Source organism: Bombus fervidus, chromosome 18, assembly GCF_041682495.2.
Source record: "Bombus fervidus isolate BK054 chromosome 18, iyBomFerv1, whole genome shotgun sequence".
NCBI lineage: Eukaryota > Metazoa > Arthropoda > Insecta > Hymenoptera > Apidae > Bombus > Bombus fervidus.
In genome coordinates this window covers 8,191,786-8,204,300 of record NC_091534.1, presented here as the reverse complement: position 1 = coordinate 8,204,300, position 12,515 = coordinate 8,191,786, and the positions used below count along the sequence as shown (strand labels likewise).

General features: G+C 34.6%; 2 protein-coding genes across 11 annotated transcripts in view; one reads left to right on the top strand and one right to left on the bottom strand.

Annotated features, from left to right (window-relative positions):
* Ampdeam (AMP deaminase) overlaps positions 1 to 9,621 on the top strand; it is a 39,720-nt gene extending 30,099 nt beyond the window's left edge. For all 10 annotated transcript variants that reach the window (XM_072020717.1, XM_072020714.1, XM_072020713.1 and 7 more), the window contains 10 exons: positions 2,987 to 3,140; positions 4,637 to 4,823; positions 6,176 to 6,525; positions 6,671 to 6,868; positions 6,953 to 7,248; positions 7,321 to 7,447; positions 7,532 to 7,695; positions 7,780 to 8,074; positions 8,178 to 8,288; positions 8,359 to 9,621. In XM_072020717.1, coding sequence (XP_071876818.1) covers positions 2,987 to 3,140; positions 4,637 to 4,823; positions 6,176 to 6,525; positions 6,671 to 6,868; positions 6,953 to 7,248; positions 7,321 to 7,447; positions 7,532 to 7,695; positions 7,780 to 8,074; positions 8,178 to 8,288; positions 8,359 to 8,529 — 2,053 coding nt within the window. In that variant the 3' untranslated portion in view covers positions 8,530 to 9,621. The remainder of the gene's footprint in view (positions 1 to 2,986; positions 3,141 to 4,636; positions 4,824 to 6,175; positions 6,526 to 6,670; positions 6,869 to 6,952; positions 7,249 to 7,320; positions 7,448 to 7,531; positions 7,696 to 7,779; positions 8,075 to 8,177; positions 8,289 to 8,358) is intronic.
* A 701-nt stretch (positions 9,622 to 10,322) lies between these two features.
* Positions 10,323 to 12,493, bottom strand: Efr (ER GDP-fucose transporter). Its single transcript, XM_072020741.1, has 5 exons — positions 12,041 to 12,493; positions 11,654 to 11,870; positions 11,264 to 11,578; positions 10,856 to 11,007; positions 10,323 to 10,772 (listed from the first exon to the last, which is right to left on the bottom strand). Exons 1-5 carry the CDS (start codon positions 12,115 to 12,117, stop codon positions 10,526 to 10,528), a joined length of 1,008 nt encoding a protein of 335 aa, XP_071876842.1. The 5' UTR covers positions 12,118 to 12,493; the 3' UTR covers positions 10,323 to 10,525.
* Between the last annotated feature and the right edge of the window lie 22 nt (positions 12,494 to 12,515).

Here is a 12,515-nt window from a genome sequence, read left to right as displayed (position 1 = left end):
ACTTTATACAGTAATAAAGGAAGTTCGTTAAGGTAAGGCTGGTTTGCTAGGTCGTTTTATTTTATTTCATTATTTTGTTTCTCTCTTCTTTCCGTTACGACTCCACGACGAAGCTTCCAACGACAGGTTGGTCATCCGTTGCGACGATAACCGAAAAATCATGATTTTAGGATGAACGAGATCGAACGTTCCGAACTGTTCTGGTTTCGCGATGATGCGACGTGTAGCGGCACAACTGTCTTCACTTCCGGGATTCTACCAGTAGAAATTATTAGGTTGTCCCAAAAGTTTCTTTCGTTTTCCAAGGAAATGATGGATGCACGCATTTCTTGCTTTATGTTATTTTATCGAGTTACGCACGATCCATTTTGATCGTACGATAGAAATACATAGAGATATTAGAGACGATACAACGTACGATACATAGAGATGAAGCAAAACACGTTGTGCTTCTATTATTCCCTTAGAAAACGAAAGAAACGTAACTCAAAAATTCTACGAATCTTGAACGACGTCGTGTTGTTGTTGAAGCAGATGTGCGATACGTTTATCGACGTTTTTCCTTATCCTGACCTACAGAATATATCGACAAGGTTGGAAGAACGAGGACGTCCTGTATATCGCCGGTACAATATCGAGAAACCTAAATATTGACAATAATATCGACCGTTCGTACGCTCCTCTATAATAGAAAGATCATGTATGTCCGAGACTAGCAATACGTTTACTTCGAAGTTTACAAATTTGCAGGTACGTCGCTATTGCGCTGAAACGGCGATATCAACTTTGTCCACAGTTCCCATAGAATTGTTGCGACAATTACGGTTACCAACTACGTTAAAATTATCAATTACACGTACGTTTAGGCTTTGTGGTTTCTTTGTTTGTTTTGTGGTCTGTATTTAATTTCGATCATAGTTCGATTCTCTTTTTCCGCTGTTCTCAATAAAATTTGTATCTTTTCTCAACGATATCAACGAAGAAAGACAAATTTTCCCCGCTTTGTAATTGCATATTATTAATGTATATGTAGATTATCAGCTATTAATTTTTGTACATTTTAATTACTCTTATCTCGTTAATTGCTTGACTGGAAACATTTTATCGCTATCGTACGTTCTAATATTCTATTACACTGCGTTATCCGATCGAACGCACTTGTTTTACCATTTCATTATCATTTGTCTTATCGTTTAAAAATTCGGCGACCGTAAAGCGAACGAAACTTGAAATTCGACGCTACGATAAAAGTTGTTTGCGATTTACATGGAAGCGCACGGCCAGGAATCCTGCTTTAAAGGAAACATAATCGCTCAAAGATATTGAAATATTCGAGTCATATTATATAAATATAGCGCATACCCGTCCTGAACCGGTTAAACAGAAACGACAGGTTCGATGCATCTAATTTAAATACGTTAGCGTGTGTTCAATGACTTTTCTTTTCTCGTTCGATAGCAACGCTATTCTTTTACATTTACGTACTTTTAGTTCGATCGTAATTCATTTTTTCATCGTTTTCTTTCTTCGCGGAGCAAAGACGAAATGCGGGGACTTTGTTCCGTACCAGGGCTTCTTAATCTGTAGGTCGCGACCCCGTGTTACGCGAGTTACGTAATAGGATTACGGGGTCGTCGAAATTTTTGTAAATGCCACGATGTACCAGTGAAACGAACAATGCCGATCGTCCGCCGTCGAAGGATCGAGAAGAATTCCGCCAGTTATTAATCAATGTGGATATAAATCATCGGGCTTTTCGAAAAATCGTTCAAATGGATTTTTTTCTTTTTTTTTTTGGAATTAGGACAGAATTTTAAACGATTTCTAAAATGGTTTTTAACGCTTTATTCTACGTATCTGTCGCGAAACGACGCAAATTTAATTTTGTCCCTTTAATAAGTGGTAATAAGTGGTAATGAGCGATAAAATTATAGATATAACGGAGAATCGTTTAAACTTAAACTCCTTTGATTTAGTCGCCGATTAACGTTTTATTCGTATGTTTATTCGTATGTACCTTCTCGGCTGTATAATTGGGGTCGCGAATAGGAAAAGTTTAAGAAGCGCTGTTCTGTACGAACGATAGTTGAGAATCACGATGTTCGAACGACGTAGGCTAGCCAGCAACCATTTAAACGTAGCTTAAAGTTCCAATTTGTCTCGTTAGAAGTATGCTAATGGTTTGTCACTGGATCGATTCAATTTATGGAACTGTACAGGGTTCGTAATTCATGGTACGAATGGGGCCAGGCAGATTCTATAGCTGAGAACAAGACGAAAATCGAAAAGAACGAAATTTCGTTGGAGGCTTCGATTTCCTTTTGGAGGATCAAGTTCGAGCATTTGTCAAGACGCGCGTGAATTTTCATCCACACTGTTAATCGTCGACTGTTCGTCGCTGCGAGACAATCGTCAGAGGACGACCACGTATTTCATACATTGTACGGGATGAGCAAAACTACGTGTCAAAGTTTAGTGCAACTTGTTGAATCGCTGATTCAAAAGCAAAGCAACGATGTGTCGATGCTGACGAAAGAAATTTAATAAATTTATTAACAGCGAGGCAGGCAAAGGTTGTTTGCTGGCGTGCCTGATTCCGATTTCGTAAAAAATTTCGTGCCTTTTCGTAAAAACTTGGTATGGTAATATGACGTTGAAAACGTACGTTTCCATAAAATTTAGCGAGCATCCAAAAATTCACTGATCCTTCCAAGAATGCGATCAACTTTTTGTTTACAACGTAGCAGCACCTGTAGCTCGTTCGTTGATCCTTAAACAATAACCCGATGCAAGTAACTTGATTTCCGTATAAAGTGTTTTATGTGCTCGTTGTTTTGTATCCATTTTTCACAGATTAGCTAATACAGCTAATATATGTCAGTATGTGTTGTATCTCGTAAAAACTGTCGACGCTTGTTCGTTCGATCGCGATTCAGGCTTCTACGTTTGTACGAGTGAAAAAATCATGTTTAGAGTATTCTTACAGAGCTGCCAAGGATTTAGAGGAACGTCGTAGCCATTATGAACCATCGCTCGGTCCCGGTGTTCCCGATGACGTCGATCATATCTTCAATCTCGAGGAAAATGATTTCGTGCCACACTTCCAGAGGGTCTCCATATCCGGCGAAGATACTTCCGGGGTATGTTAAGATCGAATCAGACAGTAGTCGTTTGAAAACGTTGAAAGCAACTTGCGCGACAACCTGATATTAGATGCACGTAACTCGCCTCTCTCCAAAGCTGTCATACGTTTTCAAACACAACGATCAAACGCGTTCAACGACAGATTTCCAAGCGAAACTGGAAAAAGATTAATACGCCTTGCTTTCAACGAAATACCGTTACCGACTGATTTTGTCAATTACTCGTCGAGATATTGCGCCGTTCCATATTAAGTGCTGACCTATATTAAGTACAGTTGCCCTACGTTGTGCTTCGCATTGCACGCCACTTTTTGCGGATCTGAACCAGCAAGAACCGCAAATGCGTCGTCCAATCATCGTGAAAGTTTAAAACCAACGATTACAATCATCTTGAAGTAAAATTAATCGTTTATTCATTTGTTTCTATTCGTATGTTCCATCTTTTATTTCGAGTAAACATAACTTGGCCAGATTATACCGTATTGTGGTCGAGCTTTTACGAGTAGCTCGATTATCTTACTATTACTTCGTTGTCACGTGTTGTAACGGATAGAACAGATTGATCAAGTCCACGCGTAAAATCTCTGTTACGTAGAAGATTATGCTTTTTTGAGATTTCTACGATAGGAAGCCTTAAAGAGCGCGCTGCCTTACGTAGGATTTCGTTACGTTACGATTTCTCTCTTCCGTAACCAACCCTCTGTTCCATTATTTCATAAGAAGCTCTTTTAATCGCTACACGATCGTATTGTACGATGCGTAACGATCTAAACATCGATTTTACGTTCCAACGAAGAATATTAACGACAGTTATAAAGAAAATCCATGATTTATTGGAATTCGTAAAAGTACCTTTAGATACACGGTAGAACCTCGACGAAATCGTAGAAAAGATTAATTTTTTTATTCATATAATTTATTTTTATTTAATCAGTCGAGGACGTTTGATCGATCGCTTTAGCGATATCTCGCTAGCTACGCTTCGAAATTAAAATTTCAAGTTAAAATCTTGGAAAATATGGAGTTATGGTAAAGTTGAAAGCGTCTCGGATAATACGAAACGTCGGATAACCGAGATTCCGCTGGTATCTTCATCGTTTATATCGAGCCGAAATTTCGAGAGTCAAGAATACGATACGGTATGTCGGTGAACTCATACGAAGGCAAAAATACCGTGTCATTTAAAAACGTCAAAGTAGCCTCGAGATAGCTTGTCGAAGAAACAACTTTTTGGAAATTTTTTATACGGTGGCTTGTAGCTGACGAAATATCGATTGACTTTTATTTGGAACATCAGATTTTGTCAGATCATCGGAAATAGCCAAAAGATGCTTGACCACGGTTACATGGTACACCCTGTGTATAATTTTATATAAAATGTCTGACACTTTTTTGAAGAAACGCAGACGGGAGCGAAGGGAAGCAACTTTTGAGACCGTGTATACCGTTTGTATAAAGTTGCAAAGGCTAACTAAAACGTCGTGCGTTTGCAGGTACCCTTGGAAGATCTGCAGCAAGCGTCGCAGATGTTGGTTCAGGCACTGGCAATACGTGAAAAATACATGAATAATTCCAAACAGAGCTTCCCTTCTATAACATCGCGATTTCTACGTAGCGTCGATAAGAGGCCAGTGAACAGCGACGACGAAGTTCAGCACGATGATCGTAAAGCCATCGCAGGTATTTATTTCAAATTCATAGAGTACCACCCTCTTAACGCCTGACGATCTTTCTCTTATCGAAATCCCCTTGTACGTCTTGTACGTCAAGTAATGTTCTCGACATCTTAAATGTTCATGACGTAAAGTTACTTTAACGTATCGTTTCTCAAGGTAAGAAGTTGCAGTTAGAAGTTGAAAGCGAAATCGTGGACGTTTGATCCGACGCATACATCGCTGCACTGATCGAAGACGCACCTCTGAAAGGTCCACCTCCCTCGTTATCCTTCTTATGCTTTGTTTCAAACCCTCTTCAAGCACTGGTTCAGGCACAGATTGGCCAGTACAGTAAGCGAGTAACGAGGAATTTAGGCTATCGTTGAAGTCACCGACTACTACGGTTTACCTATATCGGATTTGTCAGCGACACCAAACTTCACCGACGATAGCTTTGGCTGACAACAGCTTTAACCGACTGATGCTATTACCACAGGAAAATGAGAGAAGATTTTTGGCTTGGATATGTAGGCTTATTGCTGTAGATAATTTATAGACGACCGAATTAAAAATACCAACTGAAATTCAATACAGAGCACAAGCTGAAGAGCAATTAAATGAGTTTTGGTTCGAGTTCAGTCAATTTATGTTTGATTTAAAACGAGCCAAGTTTGAGTAAATATACGTATATACGGTACGTTCGACTGTACGTCGCGAGAGAAATTTCGTCCAAACGTGAACGAAACAGGTGATAAGCTTGGCAAGCGTCCCGATTCTAGCGCGAACGTGACAAGTTGCTAATGAACTCCATTAAACGAGACGCATCCGGTAAATTTAGTGAAAGAAATGCTGTTTCATTCTTCTATTTGGCCGAAAGATGTAACAACTCTGATGTACTCGGCTGAACCTTTTTACCGTACCACTGGTCTCGCTTGCGAACGGGCAAATCGTTTGGTAGTATGTTGTTTACTTGTTACTTGCCGTGTCTGAACCAGCTTTAACCCTGCTGCGATCATTGAATCTTGCTTTCAAACAACTTCAACGGAGAAAGACATTTCAACGTACAAACGAAAAGAGAAATCATGCACGTGAATAACGATTTTTGAAATATTTTCCTCAGATTTGAGAAATGCTCTCTAACGATAGAAAGATAGAACTGGATCTGAAATGATCCAAAGGACGTGCAGCAGGGTTAGATCGTATCATCTTACATAGCACACGTAGTTGCTTTTCTGTCCATGTATCGACGCGTATAAAAACGTTGAAATCTCCCAAAGAATAAACGAAATACTGTATTACCTTGCAAGTAATTGCATATCGTAACTCGAGATGAATGATGTTTTAATACTTGTCCTCCCTAAACAATGTTACTATTAGATCATCCTGTGCACGCACCTGCATCTCGAGGAGATCCGTGGCAATGTGAATTTCCTATGGCAAAGAATTACATAATTGCTCCCGTTAACGGTGTCTTCAATGTGTACGCTAATGAGGAAGATTTAGCTAATGGGAAGCCAGTCCCTTACTCGTATCCTGACTTAGCCACTTTTGTCAGGGACATGAACCTTCTTTGCGCGATGATCGCCGATGGTCCATTAAAATCTTTTTGCTACAGAAGACTGAGTTATCTTTCGTCAAAGTTCCAACTGCATGTGTTACTGAACGAGCTTAGGGAACTTGCCAGTCAAAAAGCAGTCCCTCATAGGGACTTCTATAACATCAGAAAGGTTAGTATAAGAGGAGCCGAATGTACTTACAATTTACAACTAGCAGCAAACAGATTATATTACGGATTTACATCATGAACATTTTCAATACCGAATAGATGATATACTTTTAAGCAGATTGAAATGTTTGTTCTATTGACTTCAGGTTGATACCCATATTCATGCAGCATCTTGCATGAATCAAAAGCATCTGCTCAGATTTATTAAGAAAACCTTGAAGAATCACGCGGATGAAATCGTCACGTACTCCAAGAACAAAGAAACAATGACTCTGCAGGAGGTATTTCAATCGATGAATCTGACGACTTACGATCTCAGTGTTGATATGTTGGATGTGCATGCGGTAAGTTTCCACTGATATATCATACGTATGGGAAGATAAATTTCAGAATAAAATATTTACCCGCGTTTTTCCTTTTTCTTTCAGGATAGAAACACGTTCCATAGGTTCGACAAATTCAATGCCAAATACAATCCAATCGGTGAAAGTCGCCTGCGTGAAGTGTTTCTAAAAACGGATAACTATTTGGATGGTAAATTTTTCGCAAGAATAATCAAGGAAGTCGCTAGCGATCTCGAAGAATCCAAGTACCAAAATGCGGAACTACGTCTTTCGATTTACGGCAAAAGCCCAGAAGAGTGGGACAAATTAGCAAAATGGGCAATTCAAAGCGACGTATATTCGGACAATGTGCGCTGGCTCATTCAGATTCCTCGGCTTTAGTAAGTTATTTAGCGTGTGTTCGATTTAATATTTCAGCTAAAATCATTCTAATATCTGCCGTTTCCATTTAGTGACATTTTTAAATTGAACAAATTGCTGACAAATTTCCAAGAGATAATGAACAACATCTTCCTTCCTCTTTTCGAAGTAACGAATGACGCTAATTCTCACCCAGAGCTACATAAATTTCTCCAATACGTAAGCAAATTTTTAACAATAAACGTTGATAATATTTGGAATTGGTTTGGTATTTTAGAATCATCGATACTATCGTCGTTATAGGTAATAGGATTTGATTCGGTCGATGACGAGAGCAAACCTGAAAATCCTTTATTCGATAAAGATGTCTGTCCACCCCCAGAATGGGACGATGTTGAAAATCCTCCTTACGGATATTATCAATACTACACTTATGCCAACATGACCGTGTTGAATCATTTTAGAGCGTACGTATACACTTTCTGCGACTAGTAATTGGTGTTAGCTGTCTGATTAGACAAACATTTGATGTAGAGTATATTATTTATTAGGGAACAAGGTTTAAACACCTTCGTCCTCAGACCTCATTGTGGCGAAGCTGGTCCCATTCAACATCTTGTTTGCGGCTATATGATGGCAGAAAATATCTCTCATGGTCTTTTACTTCGAAAAGTGCCAGTACTACAATATCTATATTATTTAGCACAAATTGGGATTGCAATGTCGCCTCTTAGTAATAATTCCCTTTTCTTAAATTATCATCGTAATCCGTTACCCGAATATTTAGCAAGAGGATTGTGTGTAAGTCTTTCCACGGACGATCCCCTTCAATTTCACTTTACCAAGGTCAGCGTGATGTAAAAACTCTCCGTTTATTTCGTTCGAAATATTTCTCGCTTACGCCTCTTTTATTTACGTTATCTAAGCTGATAATAATATGTTTTTATAGGAACCGTTGATGGAAGAGTACAGTATTGCTGCACAAGTATGGAAGCTTAGTTCGTGCGATATGTGTGAACTAGCGCGTAATTCCGTGCTTATGAGTGGTTTTCCACACAAGGTATGCGTTCCACGGCTTCTCATAAGGTAAACAAATTAACACCATATAATTATTTTGTCTTACTTTATAGAGTAAACAATACTGGCTTGGGCCAAATTATACAAAGGAGGGTGTGGCTGGTAATGATATTACGCGAACGAATGTACCGGATATTCGGGTGGCCTATCGATACGAAACATTAGTCGACGAATTGTCGAATATTTTTAAAGTTGTCGAAAAACCCGAAGCCGTTCCATTTTAATCCATAGCGATAGTACAAAAGATCCTTGAACATAATATAACAATTATTCTACAATTACAAAATAGTATTTATAAAATTCGACGAAACTACGATCAGAATTATTTATAAAATGAATCTTGTAACGCAAATAATTATGTGATGTATGCTAATAATTGTTGTCAACTTTTAATGATACTTTCGCAAAAAGTTTCTTTTATCGGTTATCAGTTAAATTCCTTACAAAATCGCGTATAAACTATCTTATTTACACATCATTCGATAATGTATATTATAGTAATGTTAATTGCATGATTTATACGTGATAATTTTCCGTTTAAGATGTTTTGATAGAGAAAACAAGGTTATTCTTAAGAGTAAATGTATAAACGCTAAGTTATAAGAAAACGTCTTTCACTCAGGTTCCAAAATTTTAATGTAAAACAGGGAGAAATTAATCTCAAATTTTTCATATACGTTGACCAATTTAAAAATAGTTAGATATTAGATGAAATTCCAATTTGAAGTGTTACTAATCTTTGTTACATATATGTATGTGAATTAAATTAGAATTGAGTATCGTATTAACTTTGTGTAAAAAAAAAAAAAAAAAAAATGTAAAATATTACAAAGCAGCAATTCATTTCTCATATTTTAGTCATATAAAAGTATGTCAGTTCAGACTTTTCAATTTTAATGTTATTTACTTAACTTTTTGTACATTTATACAGAAATTGTGTATTTGTTTTTAAAAAATATGTTTAACTCGAATATGGATAGTTTACTTCGAAGTAATATTTCTCTATATAATATTTATATAATTTTCATCTTTATTAATATTAAATTGAAGGCACTAAATGTAGTACCTCTTGTAAAATAATTAGATTTATAGCAAACATAAAATTTATTTTCAGATCATTATTATATAATCATTTCCTCCTTCGTTTTTGAGACAACTTTGTGATGAACGAGCTTTTACTGGCAAATATATGATGATATATCAACATTCGTAACGAATCCTAATATTGAATATAAATTGTTGCTAAATAGAAAAGATGTATGTATTGTATAAGGTATATCTTATAAAACAAAAATATACTTGTACCGTCAAAATAATGTTGTGTTTAAGCTTAAAATATTTCATATCCCATGAAAACATTCTTGGATAATGCCATAAATTTAGAAGCTTACTGATTTTACGAAATAACTCATATTCATATAAGGTACCGAAATTATTAAAGAACTATTTATATATGTATATATATATATATATAAATAGTTCTTTAATGATTAAATATTTTGTAGATAAAAAAACATACATATGTATATATATATGTTTTTTTATCTACAAAATTATAATTAATAGTGCAAATAAAATATATATATTTCTTATATAGTTTAGATTTGATGATTTTTATGATGTATTATATACATTATAGAAAATGTAGAAAATGTCACTGTCACAAATGACTTCACATATCCTTCTTAAGTAGAGAAAATATATACATATTATATGCACCTGTTTTTTACTTATGTAGTTTAAGATTAGAGCTATAAATAAATATAACAAATATCAAAATTTGTTATTTGTTTCTTGCAAATTTTTCATCCACTTTTATATTATAACTTTCTATCAAGTTATAGATATATAAGTTTCATACAAATCATGTCCGTAATAACAATTTTCTATTTATATATTTGTTTATTCATAAAAAATTTTGTTTATGTAAAATAAAAATACGCAATTAGGGGAAAATAATTTATGTACTTATGTTTTCAGTGATATACGTTATAGACAAATAGATTTCACAAGAAAATAGAGAAAAATCGTCTTTATTCAATAGTTCTAATAGATGTAACTTGGAAAAAACAAAAATGATTCTTTTTCTGTTTTCTTATTGTTACAATTATTACATTCATTCATAAGGTATTTTATTCCTTATTATATCATCTACCACGTTCGCTTTGCTTTGTACAGTTACATCAAACAATATATAACAATTTCTAACAATTTTACTTATTATTGGGCTTTCTTAATCTTCTCCGTAGGTCGCAGACTTTCTGTGATTTTTGGTAATAATTCTGTAAATATTACTGTTCCTAGAAAAACTAAAATTGTACCAATCCAGTGGTACAGTGTGAAAGGATTTTTAAAATATATTATAGAGAAGATTAGAGATAAAAATTTTCGTAATGTTATGACTAAAGTCACTGTGAGTGATGTACATTCTGCTGTTAATGTAAAAACGGAACTAATGCACACATATCTAAAATTATTGTTAAGGATTATAAATTATTAAAATTTGATTGTGTCTATTAATCACATATCTAAATATTAGTGAAAGGATACTGTGTGAGAACATTTCCTACAAGATATAGAATTAATTTTGGCATTTGTAGATTAATAATTGATATCTTTATTGGATCTGATGCTAGAGCATACATGAAATGATCCCAGATATTAGGAGCCAATGTTAAAAAAAATGGCAAAGGTAGTAAATGCTGAAATCAGATATTTAATTATATATATATATATACATTATTTATGTTATTTATTACATATTATATCCAGTTTAAATGTATACACTCTATATAAACGCTTTGGAAGAGAATCCAAATTAATCAAGTTTCTCTATTAAATGAAACAATTCTAATATGAAGACCTTTTCCATATTTTTAATAATTACAGAAATAATGATGTATGTATATTTAAACTGAACATATTTTATAAATTTGTAAATGAGATAGGAAATTATACCGTGTAATATAAAGCTTCTCTTGGATTTTTTCCATACTTTTTATGCAATACCTCTTGATAGATACCCATTCTTGCAGATACAAATAGTGCAATTGTCAATAATGATATACCTAATATCCACCAAAACAAATCATCCCATGGTGTTGTAGGTACTTGTTCTACATTCTTGGCTTGCAACGATTTTATTTCTTTGCCGCTAACAATGGTACAAATAGCAATTCCAAGAGTTATCATAAATACTGACAAATATTTACTAAAAACATATCTCTTCTTTAAAATAATGATACCCATAATCATATTAGCTATTAGAGAACCCTAAAATTATTGAATATAAACAATAATTGCTTGGAAATTCAAATTTTGTAATATACTTCATATTTAAATACTTACAGCTCTGAATATCATATGTAATGGCATGGGTATATTAAAATCAAATGCATAATTATTACAAACATTTGCAACAAAAAACATTGTTACTAATATAAAGTAATCTTTTATTCCTATATTGGGCTTTACAGTCCCACATTTTGAAGTAAATAAAAATCCTTCTATCGATATAAAAAGAAACTGTGCAAATGTAATAAGATTTCCACTGCCTGGATCATCCCTGAAAAAGTAATTATTTTTATTTTGTCTATAATAGGTAATGTTTGATTTGGTATTTCGCAATTCTAAGTTATATCGTTATCAAAGATACAAGTTGTTATGTTAATAACTTTAAGAGTAGTATATAAAGATAATGTATTGTATAACTGAAAAACAAAATGCAATACTAACTTAACAAGAAGTTCCAGGAAAACGACGTTGCTACAACAACCGAGGAACACGCACAATATCGCAATAGTTGCACGCATATTTTATTGTTTAATAAATATCACAGGGTTTAACCTAACCAAACCATCAGGTGATAAGGCGCTCCTTCGTATTACCAGAAGTATTACTATTCTGCCACAAAATTATGTGAAACGTGTTGTCTAATAACTGGCTGAGTTATCAGTAAGTCACGATACATAATAATCTCACATATCATTTAAACGTCACATAATTTCTTCTATATATATAGAAGAAAATAAAGAATGCAGTGTCAGTACATATGAAGGACTTTATTTATTTCATGGTCATGTACAACTAATGCGACCGTGGTCTCTAATAGTCTCCATACATATTATATCTTAAGAGCCTAATGTAAGTTATGTATCTTATATAAGACAGGTCTTATGCAATAAATGTTCAAATCTATGTACAGCGAGAA

Coding starts and splice junctions, on each gene's coding strand:
- Efr (XM_072020741.1), bottom strand. CDS start 12,117: ATGCGTGCAACTATTGCGATATTGTGCGTGTTCCTCGGTTGTTGTAGC. Junction 11,579..11,653: donor TACATATGATATTCAGAGCT/GTAAGTATTTAA, acceptor CAATAATTTTAG/GGTTCTCTAATAGCTAATAT. Junction 10,773..10,855: donor GTAGGAAATGTTCTCACACA/GTATCCTTTCAC, acceptor CAATAATTTTAG/ATATGTGTGCATTAGTTCCG.